General features: G+C 44.6%; 1 protein-coding gene across 2 annotated transcripts in view; it reads right to left on the bottom strand.

Annotated features, from left to right (window-relative positions):
• The window catches only part of LOC1276143 (agrin), a 49,347-nt gene extending 27,789 nt beyond the window's left edge, over positions 1–21,558 (bottom strand). Inside the window, exons 1-2 of one of the 2 annotated variants that reach the window (XM_061645137.1) lie at positions 21,311–21,558; positions 19,631–19,967 (exon numbers count right to left, since the gene is read on the bottom strand). In XM_061645137.1, the coding sequence (XP_061501121.1) occupies positions 19,631–19,691 (61 nt within the window). In that variant the 5' untranslated portion in view covers positions 19,692–19,967; positions 21,311–21,558. Of the gene's footprint in view, positions 1–19,630; positions 19,974–21,310 lie in introns of both variants that reach the window. The other variant, XM_315453.5, reaches the window with a different exon arrangement.
• Between the last annotated feature and the right edge of the window lie 1,321 nt (positions 21,559–22,879).

Here is a 22,879-nt window from a genome sequence, read left to right on the forward strand (position 1 = left end):
AGACGACCTTTTGTTCGTTTCGGGTTTGGGGTTGATTATTCTTTTGGTGTTGCCGACAGCACGCGCACTATGTGTGCGGTTTGGTGGTTGATTTAAATGGTGTTAATACATGATGGAATTGATTTTTGAACCGTGTTTATATGGGTGGATTAGGTGCAGCTTTGAACGGGGTTTGAAACGATGCAACGGTGCTGCGTTTGTGCGGTGGGAAGAAAGAGAGGGTTCGTCTCTTTACGGACTGTTGAAGTCTTTTGATGGTTGCGTTCAAATGGAACATGTGTTTTTACTCGTTTTAATATGCATTATTTCGATGAAAGTTTGGCATTTTAAGTTAGCTACGAATTGATATAAGAGATTGATCTTTATGGGACATTTGGAAAAATAACAACAAACTGTACAGTTAAATAGACTCTTATATTCTGTTAGAAAAATTGTTTTGTGTGTTGGAGTAAATAACAAGAGTGTAATGAGATCATACCAAACCGAACTAATTCATCTTTTTTTTTCTTAAACACACAGTAGAACACCCCAAAATTACGTCAGACGAGATGAGAATCGGAAGCTTCGGTAATGATCAGTATCATATTGGCAGGGAAGAAAGCAACAAAACAACATCGATCAATCGTTTTGATCTATTTTTACCAAAAAAAAAAAGAAAGAAAAAAGAAAAAAAGCAGGAAAAGCATTGCGTGCAGATCGCTGATTTATCGTTGCAAATCATTTAGTGTGCGAGTGCTTGCAAACAAGAAGCAACACCACCAGCAAAATAAAAACCCCTAAAAGGCTGCTCCCAACAAGCAGAAGCCGCCAAAATGGAAAACGATTTGTCTATAACTATAATGTACCGGTTAGCTTGTTGCTGGATCGCATTTTGGAGTGTCCGGGAGGGCGAGGCAGTTTCTCGCTCAACGCGGCTGGATGAATGGTCAGTCGTTTTTCTTCAAGCGTGTAATATCTATTCTCGCGCACCTCTTGGTGAAGAATGATTTTGCGCCGTTTTGCTCCAGCCGGCGCGTGAACACGTGTTTCCAATTATCTTGTTATTTCGAACGTGAACCTTGGCTGGGCAGGTAAAGCACCGGACGATGAATCGCCCACGTTTAAGGGGAGGAAGGAACGATTTGTTTCCTGTGAGGTGTGGCAACGCAAGGGAGCGTTTCTTTTAGCGCCGGTTGCAGGCCGGTTAGAAAAACGGCAACGGCAAAACAGCACAAAATGTACTAAAATCCCATCCGAACGATAACGATCGTGGGCAGAAGCTAAACCCCGAAGAGCAGCGGCGAAGAAACAGCTCTTCATAAACTATCGGAAACGTGAGTGGAACGTTGAAGGGATCAGTGGAGTGCTTGGAATGACGGTGATCTTGCGTATCTTGCACGGGGAGTGACTCTTTAATCTTGCCATTTTTAATAAGGTTAACGTTTTAATAAATAACAAAAAAGAGAACTCCTCTCCGTCTATCTAGCAGACATCGGGAAGCCTAGAAGGGGTTGCAGTAGGTCATTAGATCGGTGCCTAGTGGCCAGGGCGTTCGTTTGAAATTGATTTGCAAAAAGCTAGCACGATCGCTAGCAGAGAGAGGGGAGTTTATTTTATAATCATTGGGCCCAGTAACTTCGGACGATCGGTTTCGCTGGCGCTGGCGAGCATGCGGGCTCGATTCGTCCACTGATCCTACGGCTCTGCTCGGCTAACCCAATTATAGGGTTTGCATTGGAGCTAATGAGGAATCGTCGTGTGATAGAACTGTCCCGATTCCATCCTTTCGGCTCAATGCAAACCCACGCTCGGGCTGAGGTCGAGACTAATGGTGCATCGGGAAGAGAAATGATTGCATGTAGTAGATATTTCTTATCTTCTCGGCTCAGTGGTGCGGAGAGATCGTTCGCCGAGCCATGAAAGGAGTGAGTTATTTGAAAGGACTCTATTAATCAAACTGCATCTCGAATGTGCTCTGTTCTCTCTCACTCTCTCAGTACGCTTTGCAAGAATTGGAGTTCATTGAATCACAAGCACAGATAGTGAAGATCGACGAGTGAAGTGCACTCAGCTCAGCCTCAGGTACCATTGGGAATTGGGTAGAGTGTATAGAACTTGATCGATGATCAGGTGTCGGCAGCGGAGCTCCATCATCGGGCGTAAACTTTAGGTTAAGCTTTAAAGTGCCGCTAGATCTTTCCCCCGAACGAACGGGCATAGGCCCCGCACCTTCTCAAAACCCTGGGAGCTTTCCCAAGAAACAATCCAGCAGCCTGCTGCTCTTGATCGAATTACCTTCCAGCTCTGGTCAGTCATCTGTGGGCACGAGAGAGCCGCTGGCCGCTTGCGGAAACAAAACCCCAACCAAAACAGGGAAGCAAAAGTGAAGATTTGCAACACGCAGACGCGAAATTAGTCTAATGATTAATTGGTGCGATGGAATGGCGCGCTCTTCGGTGGCTAACAAGCACCGCTGCCGGGCGCTTCTAAGCAACGGTTGTTAGGGAAATAAGGTGATGATAGGCTTGGCGCTCCTTCGGGAGCTGCTGGCGCAGAGTTGGCCCTATTTTTAGATTCGGTCCGGTGTGGTGGCTTAGATGCTTCCCAAAAAGAACAGCGACGTCCTGTCATTGAGGCGGTCTGCGTAATGGATCTCGAAGAATGCACACACCACGATGGCACGAAGAGTTTTGTATGCTGATCGTGATCTTCGCCAAAATGGTTGGCGAATGCGATCGGAAAGTCGGGAACGGGATATTTCTCTGAGCGTAGAGGGACCATTAGAGGTATGTCGGAAACGATCGACACTACTACCACTGCGGTGGAATGGGCTTTTGGAGCGTGGAAATTTGTAGCTTTTTGTTTCCCGTTGGAAAAAAAGAGCATCACCGTTTGAACTTAAAAGGGTCAGGTGTATGTTATGGGAACAACTTTTTTGTTGCTGTCGTCGTTGTCGTTTGGTGCGCTGTGTGTCTGAACCTCGCGCAAAAAACAGGGTACGTGAAAAGTCGACAAATAATAATTGCCATGATTAACAATGTCCGTGGCGGATTGTCGTAAAAGGTACAAACGAGCTAGCAGGTTGATGGGTGTAATATTTTGTTGCCACCCGACCCTTCTGTCTCACCTCCCCATTATGGTAAAGAATAAGTTGGTCTCCCACAAACGCCCACTGAAGAAAAAAACAGGCAGCAACAAACACTGGCACGGGGAGCTGTGGCGTTCTTTGGCGAAGATCTCCGCCGTCTAACGGACCACGCGGCAGTGTGCAAATCCCGGGAAAACAATTTTACTTTCACGGTGCTTTGCTATTTGAGCGGTATACCCGACCTTCCGTCGCCCGTTCCGTTGTTTGCCGCTATGAGAAAGGCAGAACGCAAATTGAAAAGTATCGAACACACAGAGTGAAAAGCCAGCCCATTGAGTGACGCTCAGCACAGTGTGTGTGTGTGCAGCTCGAGCCGCGCTGTCGATCATTAAATAAATTGACTTTCGCTCCGTTTCCTCCACACACACACATACAGCCCTGCTTTGCCATCCCCGAGCACTTCCGCCAAACGGGCGAACAGAAACATCGATCGCTCGACGGATGATGATTTATCCTTTGCTGCTCGTTGCTACCAGATAACCGTTTGCGCTGTGATTACTGTTAGGTTGGAGTTAAGTATGTGTGTGTGTGTTTGTGTTGCGATTTTTCCTTTTGCACCATGCGCGCCATTTGATCGTCCCGGGGTAGGTAGGTTCACTTGCGGGCTGTGGTAGACAAGTGAATGTGATGTAAGGAGCGGATGGGTTTGCTAACTGTTTCGCGGGAAAAAACAATTAGACAAAACTGTAAAACCTGACAGAGGATTGTCACTTTGGCAAGTGCGGAGGGAGTAAGGTTAGCTTATTAAAGGGAGAATGGTTTATGAGACAGCTGGACAGAACAGGCAATAAATCATAATATGAAAGGAAAAACTCAAGGCAAAGCGGATGGCCGGCACCATTTGTTTGTGTGCAGCAATTGCCCCATGCTGCATGCATTAGAGGAAAATTAGGTTTTAAAAGACAATCATTGTAAAAATACTTTACAAAATGTAGCAAAACAAATAAGAATATGGATGATACAGTGATCCAACATAAATTTCAAACATTTACCCTTTTTCCAATCTAGTAATGATCACCTAGTAAGTTCACAATTTAAAAGCTCAATGCAAAAGCAACAAAAGTATAGTTTTAATCACTTGAAATAGTTATGTTTTTATTAAACAGCTATGTTTACTTAAATTTAATTCCTAAATTTGTGTTTAATAAATAAGTTTCTTCAGATTGCCTTAATATTGTGAAGAAAAAAGCGAACATAGTTTGGTGCCATGACCAGGATACCTTTTCATTGAACAGTACCTTTTGCTCTCCTACATCCACCAAAGCATAAAATATTACTTCATAATCTGACCATCGAACGGATGATGTCACTCTCTGTGTATTACAAAATCCTAACACCAACGAATGGGCTGGTTAGGTCAAGCTTTATCCCAACCATTCCCAACGTACCGTTTGACGTGATCGTTGACAAATCAAAACGGCTCACTTCAATCCGATACCGGTTCCGGTGAGCTTAGTGTCCATTTTTTCTCTCTTCTCAAGATCGAACACTATCGAGTTGACGGCTTCATTGCGACGGGCGGTGACACGGTCAATTAAAACGTCGGCCAAGATTTCCATCCAGCCTACCCACACACCTTCCAGCTAATCTTCAGCTGGAGCTCAGTCCGGGCCCGTTGTGTGGCGTTATGATCTGTCCCGCTTTCTGAGGCAGTGCAGCGGCGGGATTTCGCACGGGATAGATATTTCGCGCGACACGTTGAGTGCCATTGTTGAAGGCAAATAAATCGGGTCTGTATTAAATCTGGACCGGCGGAAGGGGGGAGGTTTGAGAGCAGTGCTCTAAGATCTAACGGCCTGTGGGATTAAAGGAGGACGTGAGGCGCATGCGCTAAAAAAGCCGACACACGAAACGTGTCGAAAGTCGGCCGGGCATTAAGGCCTGGGCCTGCTTTAGCACGTCATCGTTTAGGGGAGGCAAACAAAAAACGAAGACAAGCGGTTGCTTAGGACACGGGACTTTGAAGTTAATCTGCACAACTTCGGAGAACTTCTGGTTCGCTGTATTTCACGTCTCTGTATCGTACGGCTCGGATGGCTTAAAGTGAATAACCGAAACCCTCTCTTCAGCCTTTGGAAGGGGGCCGTGAGGGGACCAGTAAGACGTCAACGGTATGAAGAAATATAGCACATGTTGCTCGGCAGCACGTCCTGGATCGCGACATTTCAACCGTCGTCCGCCGGCAGCTCTGTGCTCAGTGTTTTGTCCCTCCGCTTCCAATGCCCGTTTATTATAATGCAAGAGCAGAACCACACAACAATTGTTGCGTTCCGTCCTCTCCATCTCACTGTTTTTTTATGGCCCCCTTGGATATCAATCCCCCCTTCCCCCCTGCCAAAAGCATTCCTGTCACCGACAGATGGCGCGACGTGTTTCGCTCAACATGAAAGTGCATCTTGGCTCCAACCTCCAACCCACACCGGCATTGCCGGGGAAAGAAATTGCCGACATTCATTTGTCACTTTACTCTGACTCGGCGCGGTGAAATAACTTCATGTTCTGTAACGCATCGTACGTGCAGCACGGTACATGCGGCTGGGCAATGTGAGCGGGATTCCTTGTTGGAGTGTTTTTTTTTTCTTCTTCCTCTTCTTCTTTCTGTTCAGTGCTTCAGCCGCAGTTCACGCGAGTTCGAACCGTGTCGCGGTGTTCGTTTGGCGGTTGGAGTTTGAGAAGAAGCATTTCTTCCCCGTTGCGTTGTGGTTTGCCAGTGGTGACCGTTGGTGACATCCACAAGTACATAACCTTACCGTGACATTTATTCTACCTCTCTGCCCGGTGTACTTCTTTTTGGTCTGTTGTATGCCGGCTCTTCCACCGCCTTACAGCAACCAAATCGAACCACAAAGACGCTCTCGGGAGGCAGTGTCCGCTTAAGATGTTACACTATTTCCCACTGTACCTTTGTGGAGCGACCGTCGCTCGACCCAATTGGCAGGGGGAGTGGGGGGTAGTTTAACAGCATATTTGTCGACCGTTTGGTCGCTGGCTCTATAGTGCTTGTGCCATTATGTTGTTCGCTCCCTGGGGATTGGGTTCGGGAGGGACCGGATGGACACACAAAAAAGGGAAGCGAAACCACGGTAATGTGCGCTGGATGTAAACGACGATGTCGTGGCCGTTGTTCGGGGCTAGATTAAATCTGTCATCTTCACCTCTCGTGCGGCCTGGTGCGTGTTGCCGAGCGGTCGATGTCACTTGCACTCGTGCTGCACTTGTGAGGATTTTGGATGGATGGGGTTTTGTGTGATGCCGTAGAAAGCTTTAGATTGCTAAGTTATTGTAGCTTTTTGTTGCTTCTTTCGGGGAGAAATTGGTGCGTTATGCAAACAAGTAAACAAGAGATGCTTTCCGCTGTTGCTTAATAACCTTCATTGAGTGTTTGTGTGTGTGTGCTACTAATCTGCATGACGTAATCTGATTTTTAGTACTTGAAATCAGAACGGACATTATAAAGAGGAACTAATTTGTTTGAGTTGCAGATAGTTGAACACGATGTTTTTTTTATGTTTTCATAACATTGCATTCCATTCCAAGGAGTTATGATGTGATGATAATGCTCAAAATGTTGAATTATGAATAGGTTTTTTAGAATAAAAAAAAGGAAGTAAACTTCAAATTGAACCAGGAAGTAATAATAACTTTACATTTATTGAATCAACTCGTTTGAAATAAAGATGTAATATTTGATGTAATTATGATGAGTTTTGGAAATAATGATTTGGTGCAAAGATTTGTATAACTGATGTCAAAATGTGTCATAACAATTAAAAAATATGTCTGAAACAGAGATTCGATCAGTATTTACTCAATGATAGCGTTATCAAATATAGGTCAAGGTCACATTATCACCATTTTCTCTTAGAACGCGAATCCAACTGGAAAATTCAATCCCGCACATGTCATCCAATCTGTAATTGGTTCTCACACTTACTTGAGCACCATTTCCCCGGCTTGAAAAAAAGCTCGTCACATTCTGCCCTTGTGAAAAACGTAGAAGCTTAACCGGGTGGAAAACCGTCATTTCCCGTTGCCAGTTTTATTACATTTCAAATGTCTTCCCTTTTTGCTTTATCGATTGCGGCTTATCGATTCTTGAAGGTGCCACTAACGGCCGTCTGCTAGACAGCCACTCACACAGCACAGATATGCTCACCTGAAAAAGCAAGAAGAAAGAAAGAAAGAAAAACAAGCGTGTTAAATAGAGGATGGAAAAGTGCAGCGCTGCGAATGAAAACGGAATCCGCTAAAAGGATATCAAATAACACTGACCCATCCGTTAGGAATGGTGACAGAGCAAGAGGTGAAACAGAAACACACAGAGATAGAGAGTGATAAATACATTCCAATCGAGATTGCACTGATGGGCCAATAAGTCTAGCATCGGCTAGCCCCTTTCCTCAATTATTTCTCATTCTTCGCTAAGTGGTTGTGCGGTGCAGCAAGGGTAGCGCATAGTGGTCTTCCCATCCCAACCGCTGCGTGATCGATTGATTCGGAAGGGTGAGAAAACACCAACTGCCACCTTCACGGCGCAGTAAGATGGATTGGCGCGATTTATAACATTTTTCTTCGCCCGTCCCGTGGTGCGAAGGAACGAACTTGCTTTCCCAGACGCGAAATGTCTAACATACTACTGGCCTACTTTATTGCTGTTGGGGGCGCAAAACGGGCCTGTGTCTGTTGGTGTGTGATGTGTGACATAAATCGGTGCTAAATCAGAGGTATTAAAACGATTTATTGATTTATCGCTCATCGGAGGGTTCATTGTTGTGCCAAAGATGGAAGTAAACGCTGTTTCTAATAGGCAGGGAATGATTGGGATCAGCAAATAGTGCATGCACAAAAAAACAGTAGCTAATCGACGTATGATTGTACTATGAAAGAGAAGATCAAGGTGTAAAAGGAAATTTATCCCTTAAAAGTGATCTGGAGCTTTAACGCTTGCATAACAACAGGCGCTTAGCCTATTGCAGTGTGTGTGCAGAAGCGAATCGATCGGTTCTGTTGATGCACCAATGAATTGCCCCACTTTCTAGGGTTCGTTTTTGCTTTCTTTACCATACTAGGTGGATCTGTACCTTCGTAAGCATCGGGAGTATCATGAATATGCACAATAAATTACAGCAAACGAACCAGGCAGGCAGGCAAAGTGCACCACACTGATATGTGTCATTTTAGCGTCCATTGGCAACACTAGTCTGGGAAAATTACACTCATCTCCACACGTGCATCTTAATGCCGGGGCGGTTAATTGAAAAAAAGGTTAAACTCCACACCACAAAACAAGGGAAAAGAGGAATCAAAAGTTGGTCACAGCAGCGTGTAAAGCGAGGCCGGAAAGCGTATCATTATGTAGCCCTTATCATCGGTGTGCGCGAGCGTCTAATTAACATAAAACCCTTCTACACTGATAACACAATTGAGGGTTGTTGTTTGTGCTAGTGTTTCGATCGTGTATCTCTTTGTTGTGGTTGCTGCTGTCCCTTTTGCAGCAGAAGCAGCCCAACCGTTACCTTTTGTTGGTAGATTTTCTTCAAGCAAAGCATTCCGCATTGAGCGTTTTTTTTTCTTCGCTCCGCTTCTCTGCCCTATCTACACCCATTTCCACTCATTCACGCTGTCCTCTTTGGGGCGGTCGTATTGAGCAAGACGTACAGCACTTCGGTGTTGAAGCGCAGCAAGCGTGGAACTATCAAAGCCACCCTTCCCAACCTACTATCACTACCACAGCGTTTGATCTGCCACCGGAACTGAGCGAAAATAACAACTGCGGGCAGGAGGAAAAACCTACATAAATCAGGCGCGTGGAAACACGGCGAACCACCGGACCGGTGAGTTTTCCCACCATTTGGGATATGGATGTGTATCACGGGTTTGTGTGGAATCGGTTTGACACGGAAAATCAGCAGCAGAACCAAACATTTGACACCTTTTTTGAGGAATTTCTCCATCCCTAGGTGTTGGTGGTGGTAGTGGTTTACTGGATTTCGCTGCGGTAGGTGCGGCCTCTGCCCGCCTCCCACAACGTTTTATGGTGGTGCCGTTGTTTCCTGCCTTCCGGCTTGAAAACGGTGCTGCTAATTGAGCGACAAGTCTACGCCACGGAAGCGTAGCTAATCGGTAGGCACAAATATGCACACCGTTTGTCTTTTGTGAGTTTTTTTTCTTCTTTCGTTTTCTCCTCATTGATCACACAAGAAGTTGAAGAAAATGTAGGAAAACGATGCTCGGAAGCGTTTCTTCACGCCTGGGAAGATCGGACTTTACGTAGTCTTTCTTTAAAGAACATCAAAAACAAGCATATAGAATCGTTCTCGGAAGCGTAAAGCATCGGTTGATTCGTGTTTGAATTTGTTTAGAACTGTCTCATTACGTTGCAGATTTCGGGTTGTTTGCTTGTTTGTTTGCACAGTTGATTAGCTATCCTCAGTTCGGTTTGCCTCATTTACAGCTCTCCAGCTTAAGACCCTAGGTAAAGCCTGTTTCCAATTTCCATTAAGCGCAGCGACCTATTTCCGTTCGAATTTGCAAAACGAAAGGATAATCGGTCACGTTGCGCCTAGCAGGTATGCAATCTGCAGCCCCCAAAACGGACCTTCACGGTTTAGCGTGATTATTCCAATTTTTTTTCACTATTGCAACCCGTTCAAAGCTTCCACATCTGCATGCCACCGTTGTTCATGCAGTTTTCCCACCTCCACAAGCGTTTTCTTTATTGCAAAAGCGTTTTTCCAAGCGGCTGGCCTTAATCGGGGCCCGCCGTTGTGAAATTACTTTCACGCTTGTTTCCTGTAAGCCGCCGTACAGATTGTGTAACACATGTGCGATCCGTGAGTGAGCATTCGTGGTAGAGATTTTTTTTCTGTTGCCAATTTTTACAAACATTTTTTTGCCACACTGCACTCGTTACCGATTGAAGCGCGTTTTATAGTCTGCGTTTAAATGGTGCGGGTTTTTTTTTTGGGCTGAGGTTCGTCTCCGTTTCGCCGGACGCACGGTACATACACGCCTTCAAGCCCATTAGGGTCACATGGTTTGTGTGTGTGTGAGTGTGTTTGCCAGTGCCGGGTGTGTTTTGCAAAATGTAATAAGTGCGTGTAAGCCATGGATTAGACGGGGGAGTGATAATACCGCCGGCTAGCTGCTGCGTTGATTGTGACAGCAGCAAAATAACTGTCGAAGAGATGTAATGCAATTTGACGTAGCCTTATGTTAGGGATGCATCTAAAGTACTATTGATTTTCTAATTGTTTTTTTTTGGAAAAAAGCAGATTAGAATTTACAGAAAAAAATAAAATTAAAACAGAATGAAAAAGTATTTTTGTCTGTTTTGTATGATGCACTGGAAAGATTCACGAAAGAACGCCAAATTTTGGGTTTTCTCTCGGCTGACATTGAACAATTTTATGCAAAGGAAACTCCAGCAAAAGTGGGCTGTGGTTTTGGTGCGATGACCGAACAATATGTTCAACACTCCTGTGTCATGTTGTCACCTCTACTGTGGCTGTGAGTTTATACTGTTGTGGTTTTATGGAAGTGCTAGTGCGCTTGAGGTTGTTGCGAAATACTTTCCTTTGGTTTTGTGCAGAATTCGGTAAGCTTGTTTAAAGTTTTTTCCTCCCGATTTTTTAAAATTATTTTTGGTGTTACCTAGACCAGAAACTTCTAAATATTATTATTAAAGAGCCTAAGTAGTTGATGTCGGTTCAAGGAATTTTTGGAATAACTATTTTCGTGTATAACTTAGCTTCTTCAATGTTGATAGTTTTAGTCCAAAATTATAACAACTGAGGTAAAAGAAGATTTTTTTTATCATGCTATATTATTTATTCAATTGTTATTGAGTTTTTACATAGTTTTTGGCCCTAACATCAAACCTGCTATCTTGAATTACATTTCTGTTTATATTCTTATGCCAACCAGATACAGCTGCTGCTTCACAACTGACCACTTTAAAGATATTTTAGCTATTTTGTTCTTTAAATTAGCAACCAATTAGCAACTGTCCCTGTTTGTCACAAACTGTCCGCAGTGATTAGAGTTAAACAAATAGCACATCTTCTTTTCTTCTTGCACCGCTCCGACCAACATCCATCACCTCGTGACTTGGTTTACTTTGGACAACCACCGCATCTGGACTGTGTCGCCGACAAGAGCGTGTATCGCACTCAAACAAGCAACCAAAAACAAACAAACCAAAAACAACAGCCACTGCAGCCCCCCTCTGCCGCATTGTTTTGCTTTTAACTGCCAAAAATCATCACCTGGAGCGGTGAAGTGTTGGTGAAGTTGGTTTTTCAACAACTTTCTTTGCACCCCAATTCCGCTCTCTGGGGGTAGTGTGGTGTGTGTGTGTGCGTGTGTGTATGTGTGTGGTCGTTAAGCGGTCACATGCAGACCGGTAAACCACGGGCGTCCAAATTCTTGGCGTAAGGTTTTTCGCAACACCGTCCGCTTACTAACCGTTACTTAGCCGAAAAGTCAACTGCACGATGCGAACCGACCCGTCCCGCCACTGACCCGGTCTTGGCTCGCGGTCTGTGGTTCGGTGGTTTGACACCGCGAGCATAACACTTCCAAACCCCTGCGACCCCCTGCGACCTCAGCTAGACGTGGGACAATGCGTGGCTTGATGAATATTCAAACCTTTCGACACTTTCGGCGTTAAGACACTGGGCGTGGGGCGTGTGAAGATTTCGTCGGGGTAATGTTTTGGGGGGGGAGCGGTGGACACACCGCTACACGGAAGCATTGTTTCTGATGGGTTGAAGATCGCGCCAGTGTATCGTGTACCTTTTCCACACCGAAAATCGGGTTAAGAGGAAACTTTCCCGCCATCGGATCGGTGGTGGTGGTGCGATGGCCGTGCATGAGTGGATTGAGGCTTCGAGGTGCGGATTGTAACGGAGCTTGGTGTCTGGAGATGGTGGAGTATGGTTTCGGTGGAAGTATTTCCACCCCGCTGCTTTTGGATATTGGAGCTTACTTCACGCAAAGTGTCAACAAAGCAGCGCATAAACATACGATGCTTAGGTTTTGAGTCTTGCAAGAGCCTTCTAGGAGCGTCCATGTGCTGTTGCTAACCGTTAAAACTCGGCTATAGAGCTACGAAGTTACGGAGAGCCACCGGAACCGCCAGCCGCCAGTGATCAGCAACAGTCTGCGGACAAAATCCTCAGCGCGGCAGCAACCGCCCGTCAAACGTATGACACACTGCCAGCAAACGGTCCGCAAACGGTTGCAAATCTTCTCGTCAACGGATCGGGCTTGTAATTATATCGCTCCGACGAATCTTCGACCCAGGGCAAAGCGCCACCAGAAAGAGAGGGAGAGAGACTCAGCAAAGGCAACCCGCAATGGAGCGAGTCTCCAGCCTCCGCCACTACCAATCGTATCGTCTTATCGTGTCATCTTATCTTGCGAGATTTTTTTTTATTACGGTCACAGATAATTTATACCGCAGATGCGCAGCTGGAGAAGAAAAAACCGCGCGCTCGAGAAGACACACAGTCCGGACGGGGTTTGGAAGCTGGACAAGCGGTTCTACCGGATTCCTAGGCGATGCTAGAGTCGCGCAACTGGGAACAAGGCGACAGGGGTTGGGAGACCCGTGTCACCCGGGAAGTCATTGTACCGGCAGGCACTGGGTGGATGCCCGCTGGCAGCTACTGGTTGAGAGAGAGAAAAAAAAAACGCACAGCACAGCATAGTAAAACAAACAAAAGCGACAACCGAACATAGCTCGACGATGCTCTTCTAACACGCTCCGTGCGATGGAAGGGACGCCTGGTAGGGGAAGGGAATGTTGACTAGAACTCACATGGCGTGCATGGCGTTCTAGACATTTTCCGGTTGTCTCGTGATTTCCCGCGATATTGATCTTGTTTTAATCGTTTGCTGTTAAGAGAGTGGATTCTTTTTTTGCCTACTTCTTCTCTCCTTGCTCTTTTCCCTGTGAACATGAACAGTTTGCGAACATGGAGATTTACAATCGGGTATCGCGTTTGCGTTCCAGTAGATGATGAGATAGTATGGAATGGGGTGGAAAACAAGGAATAGGATTGTTTAATAAAAAGTGTGAGAGTAGGAGGAAATATAAAGAAATCAATGCAATTAGCATTAGTTATAGATTCAACAAAAACTAAAACAGACAAAAAAATAGATATTAGTGCAGAAGATAATGCGTAAATTTAATAAACCTAACATTAATAACAACTAAGTAAGGACACATCTAAAAAAAAGTAAAAACAAATAGATTGTAGATTAGTAGAACAAACCGAGTAAAATAAATTGAATAAGTTAAAAAGTAATAAAATTAAAATATAGAAAAAAGACAAAAAAAGCAGATGAAGTCATGGCTTTAAGAATGAGAGATTTATTGAAATATAATTGGAGAGAAGAATCGGAGTGAATAATTTAAAAAATGATAGAAGAAAACTAAAATTAAAAATTAAAACATCAATAACAACTAAGTAAGGACACATCTAAAAACAAGTAAACACTAATAAATTGTAGATTGGTACAAAAAACCGAGTAAAATAAATTGAATCAGTTAAAAAGTAATAAAAATAAAACATAGCAAAAATAAATAATGTATATAATGTCAATGCTTTAAGAATTAGAGATTTATAGAAATAAAATAGGAAAGAAGAATCGAAGTGAACAATTAAAAAAATATGTAGAAGGAAACTCAAAATAAAGAAAAACGAGAAAAAACACATTAAGCTTTGTCAAACTTGTCAAGTCAATAAACATGATCTTAAAGAAAAAAGCATTTAATTTGTAACAGTTAACTAGAAACTGGTTAAACATATGAAATGAAAGGAAAGAAGAGGAATAAAATGAAATGAAAGATTGAATCAAAATTAAAGCTACAGAAAAATATACAACGAAAACTGGCAAAACTAGAAAAAACTAGAAACACAAAATAAGATTTATCAACTTGATCATAAAGTGAATAATGTCATCCATCATAACCCTATCAATTGTATCATATCGGCACAATATCTCCTGATTGTAGTCAGTACATGACATTACAATTAGGAGTAAAATATGGAATTCGAACTTTATCGCACACCAACGCAATAGCGTGCTAATCGGTGCTTCCCTTGCCCTCGTTACCCACCATCTCCCTTTGCCCTCTCTCCGCCTCTTCCATAACACATGTCCTAACAGCTCGTAATAAAAGTTAACGAGCGCGTAAATTTAAGGCCGGACGAACCGCTGTGGAGTGGGACAGCACTAGAATAGAACCCGAGCGGTTTCGGCCGGTGTGAATGCAATCGGCGTGCGAATGTGCGAAGAAAACACACACAGACACAAGAAGAAAAACTGAACCAACAATAAGATCAAACGGCTATGGTTGGATGCTATCGTCTTGTGCTGTGACCGGAGTTCGTTCGTTGGGAATGCCATGCCTAGGCAGCAGTGTGTGGTAGTTTTGATTCGATTTTTGCACCTCCACTTATGCCATTTTTCTTCGACCGCCCGGTGTCGAACGGCCGTGTCGTAAATCATCGTCGTGTGTGTGAAGCTGACCGCTGACCACACGGGGCACGGGAATGGCGCCCAGGATGGCTCCCAACTTTCAGACCCGCAGAAGAACCGAGCGAAGTAGATGGGAAGCCAGTGATTGTGGTGGCGGATGGGAAGATGCAGGACCAGGAATCCAGTGCGGAGCATGTGAGTAAAGTAAATACGATCTCATGAACATGCGAAAATCATGTTGGATTTTCCGGTGTGTTGCGACTCCACGTCGTTGGAACAAAGCTTTCAGAAAACGGTCGGTGGTGCCAAAGGGAAACCGGTTAGCACTAGTTCCTGGCGTTCAGGTCCTTCATTCGTGAGACAGCAAAGTCTGGCGAGATGGTTATTTTTTGTTACTGTGACCACTCTGTCAGAGTGATTTGATTTAATTGAATTATTAAACTTGTAGGATGTACATCTTCATCCGACGGTTCACCCTGGGATCATCCGCTCAGATGACGTTAGCTAAACCTGGGCTGTAATTCTCTTTCATTGCCATTATCGCCATTCAAGTGATGAAGTGCTGAATGGCCACCCTTTTTTGTGCATGTGTCTGCAGTAGAGTGGATAGAGCGTGGTGAAGATAATCCGGAATAGATTGAAATAATAATAATGCGCTTAATGTGAGGTTGGCAATGATCTTCGGCAGGGCGTGAAGAAATAGATCATTGTCCCACGTTCCAAGAAGAGAGAGGATCGCCGGTTCTATGTGTCTCTCTCATCGCACTAACTCTTCCGCATGGACGCAAGCCTTTCCCCTGCAACTCAGGGTTTAATCAGTTCCCTCCCACAGCAATTAATCTACGCACCGGGTTGGCGCTGTAAATCTCTTCTGCCCGCCACACGATCCTTTCCGAAGGTTCGTGCCGTGTACATGAAAGGGCAAACATAGCAGCAAGGACGGTGAAGTGGCGAAGAAGCGTCTGCGTAATGCTGCCATCTTCCCAAGCGTAACAGTTGCTCCGGCTTGCATGAACCACGCCCGGTTTTGGACCTTCCGATGCGAACCAGTTGCAGCCCGAAGACCCGCAGAGTTCAGAGACCTTGAGCACGAACTTGGGCATGCTGCTGCTGCTACTGCTGCTGGGATCGCGGTTATTCGTACGTACATATCGGTGGCAGCAGTAGCGGACGACTTTAACGGCCAATTCCTCCCGCTCAATGTGTACCCGGAACGATCGACTCCATCTCGGAACCACTCGGTACAAGCGTTCTTGGTAGTGGTCTTTTTTTTTATTCCCATTTCTGGCAAATCCTCATTTCAATCTCCTACGCCGGCCGGTTGTCGCTTTTGTTGAAACGTCATTAATCGGCGGTTAGACCCCGGGGAAGAGTTGCTTCTGGGGCCCTGGAGAGGTCAGAAAAAGCTGCCCAGAGCGGTGGATCGAGCGCACCGGCGCACCGGAGTGTAGAACGAAAAATGGTTAATTGATATCCATTTGGAAAGGGGGTTGTTGCTTTGCGGAGAGTGAAGTGTTATTCTTTGCTTTCAGATCTTCTCAATGACGTTTGTTGGAGTTTTAGGGAGGATTGAATGCGAAGAGCGCCGTCGGTGTGAAACTGTGTTTTCTTAGCCGGTTGAAGCGTTCGATACGCATTAATCGCGGCTTGATTATCGTTCGAAGGGTCGTCTAGGTTCGGTTGAAGATCACCACGTACAAAACCCGAAAATCAGAGTGTGATTGTACTTTTACTGGTGTGAGTATGTGTATGAAGAGTTTAACAGAAACGAAGTAAACTCAAGCGCGTGCCGGTTTCGAGTGTTACGTTTAACGCTTCAGTGAGATGAAGCATGGCAAGAAATTGATTAGAAGTGAGTTTCAAGAAGCAAAAGGTAAATGGAAGTAGACTCTGACGGTTTGAAAAACACACATACACACGTAGGAGAAGGAACTGTTTGCTCTAGTTTTGCATTGGGCATGGGATTTGCAAGGGCATGATGTAGCCAACGGTATCGTAGCAGATTTTAGCCTCTCGTGGAGCAGTGGAGAAGTAATGGAACGAATCCAGAAATAACTGTAGCTGGGCATTGCGAAATTGATTTTTTTTATTCCTAGGTTCCCTTTAAACTCACAGAAATTAAATTTATATTTTAGCGGATGAGTAAAAATAACAACAAATATTATAAAGCTTTAATATTAATATTTAAAGCTTTCTTTTTTTAATTTTTTCCAAAATTACAAGTTGTAAATATCATTTCTGAATGCTTTTTTCTGAACTTCTATTTAACAGTTTCTACGAAAATCTGACAAGGAATGTACCCTTTTTCTTGCATAAAGACATTCTCACAGTTTGCCAGCCTTGAATGGGAGAATAATGGTTCCCGTAGCACAACAACACATACACACACACAAGTCCTTGGAAAGTGGCCAGCCCAACGGGAAATAATGAATCAATTTCGGTTTCATGCTCTTAACGAGCTGCGTTACTTTCCAGCGCCAGTGTTGATAGAGCCGTTTCATGAGCCAGTCCTTCTCTTGCTGAGCTTTCAAGGACAAAGGTCGGAGCTTTTCGTGTCTGTTTTTTCTTCGGCTTTGCTTTCTGGCTTTCCGCACAACGATTATCTTTTATTTGATGTGTCCGGAATCCTAAACACCGACCGCATCCCAACCACCGTCCACAGCGTGCAGGTCCAGCAGCAAAAGGTCAAAAAGTACACCCCACTGTCGGGACCGATCTTGTCTGATCTGTTTCAGAAATCTCTGTGTTTTCCCTTTCCCATCGCTAGGAACCTTGCTTCACTGGAGAAAATGAGCTTTCGAGCGGCTCGGGATGGGCGAAATGAGCGTTAAAGTAAATATATGCTTATGCTGCCCACATTAAAGCGCACCGAGGTCAGACAGCCATCGACTTGGAGGGCGAGCAGTGGAAGAAGGAGATGAAAAAAAAAACAAACTAACGAGAACTACATGGACCCACTGTTTGTGGTAGCATCCGGTAGGCAGGGAGGACTGCCGGGAGCAGCATCGCACCCGCTGCCGGAAAGGAGGTGTACCGTGTGCAATGGGTGTGGATTGGAACACCGCCCTGGGACGGGAAGCATAAACGTCGAGCCCTGTGGGTTGTGCGCGTTCTCGCTGCAAGGGAACCGTGAAATGGAAAGTGAAATTCATCCGCATGTGCAACCGTTAAGTAAAGCATGGGATGGAAAGGGTAAATCGGGGTGGGCTTGGGAGAAGGCTCGGAGCAAAACAACAGCAAAAATACAGACACGGAAGAAAAAAAAAAAACATGCACACACAAACACCAATCCTGCCGTGATGCTTTCTCCTGCGCCTTTTTCTTGCCCCCAAAGGCAAAGGGGGTGAAGCAGGGAAACGGTTGTTTTGGGGGAGGTGCGTTTAGGTTCATCCGGTCGTTTATGCGCTGGATTGCAGTTTTTTCGTGTGTTGGTAGTAGAGAGGGAAGAGGGATGAAAGAGTCATGAGTTGGTTTTACATTTTTTGCTTCCATTGCAGCTCACTCGGGCATCATTTTTGTTAGTTTCTGTCAGTTTTTTCTAGTCAGTTCTGTTTCCACTGCTCCTTGCAGGGAGTGGGAGAGAATAGGAGAAGGAGGAGGGCACATTTTGGAGCAATTCGAATGAGCAGTGAAATTGTGGTTGACGATGTGGAAGAGAAATACGCCACGATTGTAGATTACTTCTTCGGCTGCACCGTTGCGCTAGAGTGTGTCATAAATGTTAAAATAGCAAGGTAGATTTTTTGTAATGATTCATTGATATATTTTTAGAAGAAAAAAGGTTTTTAAGGGTTATATTTGTTTTTTTTTTAAATCTGTGTAAGAAACCCCTAATTGCCAAGCTTAGAAACCGATTTTAGAGGATTTAAATTGAAATTTAAAATTAAAGTGGCAATTTCAATGTAATTATTTGTAAATATGTGGAAAATTGCACATATTCCATTTTTGAACTTTAATCAAGGGGAAAGTTCTTCGTTCCAACTTAAATAATTTTCTTTATTATTGAAAATACTTATTATTTTCTTTATATCTTTTATTCGACTCCCCAAAAAACTTGAAACAAGCATTTAATATTATTACAAATTAATCTTCTAAGCATGTTTTAAGGCAATAGAAAATGGTAAAAACAATCAAAATTCAAAACAACCTTTCGATTAAAGTAATGTTCAAAAGTTCACTGGCTCGCAAGTAAATACCGCCATTCACCCTGTTGCCTCGGTGCGGGAGAAACGCGCAATAAAAGCAACGAATGCGTATGGAAACCGCGCAAAACACACGCGCCACACAGGACCTTGCGAAACATTCGTCAGCCGGCTCCGTTCCCATCGGCAGAAGAAGGACGACGACGACGACGACAACGGATCCGGTCCCGGCCGGAAGCCGGCATTTTGCAAACCGGTGCCGGTATCTTACCAGCCGGTGCGCGTCCCAGGCTGTACCGAACCGAGATGGACGTCGGAATGAAACGTTGTTTTGGGATGGTGAGAAGAAGGAGGAGGAGGCAGGGATGAATTGCGAATCAGAAAACCCTTCAATCAAAATCGTAGCACTGGGCTGAAGTGGAGCTGTTCTCGGGGTTTTGGCGTGTGTGTGTGTGCTCGTTCTGTTTATTTGTGGAATGAACGCTTGGGTAAGCATGGATGTCTGGTTGTTTTTTAGTGTGAGGGGAAAAAAGCATTCGCCCTGGTCGAAGTTTTAATTACTGACCAAAAACCTGACGATGACCTCAATTAAAAGGGCCCACTTCGGGCGCCGGCGAATGAAGTGCTCCAAGTGGACACGTGTCCTTCGGGCAACGTGCCGGTCCAACAGGGGGAAGTAATAATTAAACAAAGAAGTCTCTCGCTCGCTAGAACGTTCCCTTCCCGGGTGAGGCGTGCACGATTTGAATAGGAACAGGGTGAAACGCAATGGAATAACCACACTCGGGGTATACTCGGTGCCGTTTTTGTCATGTCAAATTAATAATTTAAATAAATTCACTGCAAATGATCGTGCGCCACCATGCCTTACCTTTTGCAAAACTGGCCTCGAACGCGAACAGCACCGCCAGCAGCGTCACCAGCTTCCACATGGTTGAGCTCCGATTAGTCTCACACAAACACTCACACTCTCACAAACACACTCACAGAATGTACCGTTTTTTCCGAATGGTTGCAAGAATGTTGCAACTGTTTTCACTGCACTTGAGTTTTGCTTCTTTTTTTCGCAACAAAAACACACCGTTCGCGGTCTGTTTCACTCGCGGGGATGCACACGATGCACTCTGAATTGTTTTTTTGTAGGTCGTCTTTTCTGTGTTTCCTTTTTTTCTTGTTTCACTGTCACAAAATGTTTATACTTAAAAAGTCTGAAACTATAACAGAGAATAAAAGATAACAAATGTTGAAATTAAATGATGAACATTAAATTATGATTTATGATGAACTAGTGACGAAAGTTCATTAGACAATATTTATTTGAAATACTTATTAGCACTTGCTTCAGGCATTTAATTTTTAAACTCCTAAAATGAAATAGCAACCCACAACTAAAATCCATTTTCAGTAATTATTGAAGACAAAAAATCACAAAAATTAAAACATAACTCATTTTAAAGCATTCATTTGAAATGAAAAATAATGAACGTTTTGCTCTCTGTATGACAGCGATAACTCACAGCAGAGAAAAACAAGTAAACAGCATAATAGAAGAAAAAAACGAAATCAACCCGTCATCATCATGGACGGATGACAAATTTTCTTTGATTATCACGACACGGCAGTGCTTTCTGCAAACGTAACCAAAACCCACTCAAACGGTGTCGAGTCGAGAAGACAAGACGTTCCTTCTTGGTTTTTTTGGTTTTGTGTGTGTGTTCCTTGCAATTTGCAACGATGCGTCTACCACCGTCGCCCGGCTTCCGGTGCATCTTAATTAATCCATCCAGTTCGTTTTTTTTGTTATTTGGCTCAGCAACGATCGCCAAACGTAACGAAGATAACGATTTTTCGTATATGTGTCTCCGATCGGCGAAAGAATATGACGATCGCCGAGCCAGCAGCAGAGGGACTGTGCAGCAAGCGGAGCTGCTGTCGGGAGCAGGTTCTGGCCACTTTTATCATTTAATTGAGTTTCGAGTCGCTTTGTCGGGCCCAAACACCTACGAAACGATCGCGAAACGCCGCTGCCGTCGCCGAACACAGTCCATTCACTGGCACAATTGGTAGTATTTTTGTTGTGTGGTTCGAGTACGTGTTCGGTCTCTGAGATGAGAACGATAACGGAAAGGGTCAAGCGACAAGTCTGTGTCTGGAGTTCTGTTTTAAGTGAGTTTAAAAATAAAAAAAGAGCTAAACCTTGATTGGAAAGAGTGAAAGGAATGTAAACGAACTGTTAGCAACCACCAAATCCTTTCCCAGCTATTTAACACAATCTGTTTTAAATCGTTAATGAAGTCCAATGATAGAGTCTAATTAGGTTGTGCAATAACTAGTTGTGTCTTTCACTGTTGTCCATAGCAATCACTTTCTGGAGCAGCTCAAATTTGAATCCATTTACTTCAATTTTGCACTCTTTCGCACGGGTTTAAGTCATTGTCACCAATTATACACTTCATTCAGTTTGTCCGCTGAAACTTTCATTCAACACAAACACTCAAAATCACGCACGAAAATCCGTTCACCGTAAAACAATCGAACCACCCAAACGCACCTCTTTCACGTGCGCTCGCACACACCAGTGTAGGGCCAATACTCGGTGGCGGGGCTTTGCACTCGCACTCGCAGTCACCGTCACTGGTGGTCGGGAAAAGGCAACAAACTGAAGCGCACTCGGTCGGTCGGGAAGGTATACACAGACACTGCACACGGCGCACTCCGAACGGCTCCACCAACTGGGGTTCGGGGTGAGTTTGGAAGAAACTGGTCCAAGTCCAAGGAGAAATAAATCGAGAATGAATTTTCAATGCCAAGGCTTACGGAATTTATAGAGAAAGCCACGACCGCCGCGAACGCGGGCGCAGCGACCGCGAGCGCAATCGGCCACAGGCACTCCAGCTCCCTCCCCCGGTCCGAACAGTCCTGGACGAGGGGGGTGAGTTTGCTTTTGTTTGCTTTTCACATCTTTCTTTCCTCTCCCTCGCTGGTGCCGGAAGAGGCGCAAAAAGGTAGCGGCGTGCAGCCTCCCAGGAGGAGTTCGCTCACCGACACCGTTCGTGGGGCTTCGCTACTCTCTCTGTGAGCCGGCCCGACCGAACGCTCTCCGACGTTCTCAGCCCGAAGCGTAACATCTCCAACTCTTGGCCTTCCCCTGTTTTGTGGCCGATGCTTCGGGAAAAAGAGGATTTGGGGGTTGCACTTTTCTCTGGAGTGATCTTCGATTGAGAGTGGCGCGAGGAAAAGCGAACGATCGTGACGCTCCACTCGCTGTGGAGCGCTCTCATCCTCCCGCCGAATGTAGGGGATGAAGGAGTTAATGAAGAGCAAAACCTTCAACTCAACTCCCGATTCCGCCGAGCGATGTCGAACGAACCGAACGCCGAACACGAAGAAAGGTGGAGAAATGGGAGAGCTGATGAGATTGTGCACGGTCACCGGGAGAGTTTCGAGTTGGAGTCCATGTGCCGCCGATGGGAGAAAGTGTGAGCCGAGGACGGGTGGACCAGTGCACACCGGATGCAAGTGCAGCTGAGATTGCAGCAGCATTGCAACGAACTCTCACGGTCGGTTGTTCGCTTTTGGGGGGCTGGAAAAAGGTTATTTTCTTTCTCTATCTCTCTCTGTCTGTCTCTTTTGCACTCCGCACTGGCGCTCCGTGCGTGTGGGTGTTTTGCGTTTTGTGTGTGTATTTTTTGCGTTTTCGCACACTGGACCGAAGGTGTTTTAGGTGGTGGTCAAAATGGTAGTGTTGGCTCTAGCATTTTATGTTTTGTTTCACTGATTTTTTATTTTCTGGAGATGTTTCCAAAAGTATAAGATGTTCTGCAAGGCAGCATAATTAACAGCTATCTTCAGTTGCATTGAAAATTGATGATACGATTTAAAGAATTATGTTAACGTGTTCAATAATGTATTTTGAGAGTCACCTTATTAAATAAACGTAAATATATCTTCTTCATGAGACAACGCGTACTGCTTGATGTCTTGTTTATAAAATCTTTTTGTCTTTTCATTATTCTTGATCTTCATGGATTGTTTGCAATAGTTTAAAGTCTATTGTAGCCTAAAATGTATTGAAGTGTTTTTAAAAACTTCTGCATTAGCGTAAAAAATAGTAGTTAAG

The sequence above is a fragment of the Anopheles gambiae genome, chromosome 2 (assembly GCF_943734735.2).
Source record: "Anopheles gambiae chromosome 2, idAnoGambNW_F1_1, whole genome shotgun sequence".
NCBI lineage: Eukaryota > Metazoa > Arthropoda > Insecta > Diptera > Culicidae > Anopheles > Anopheles gambiae.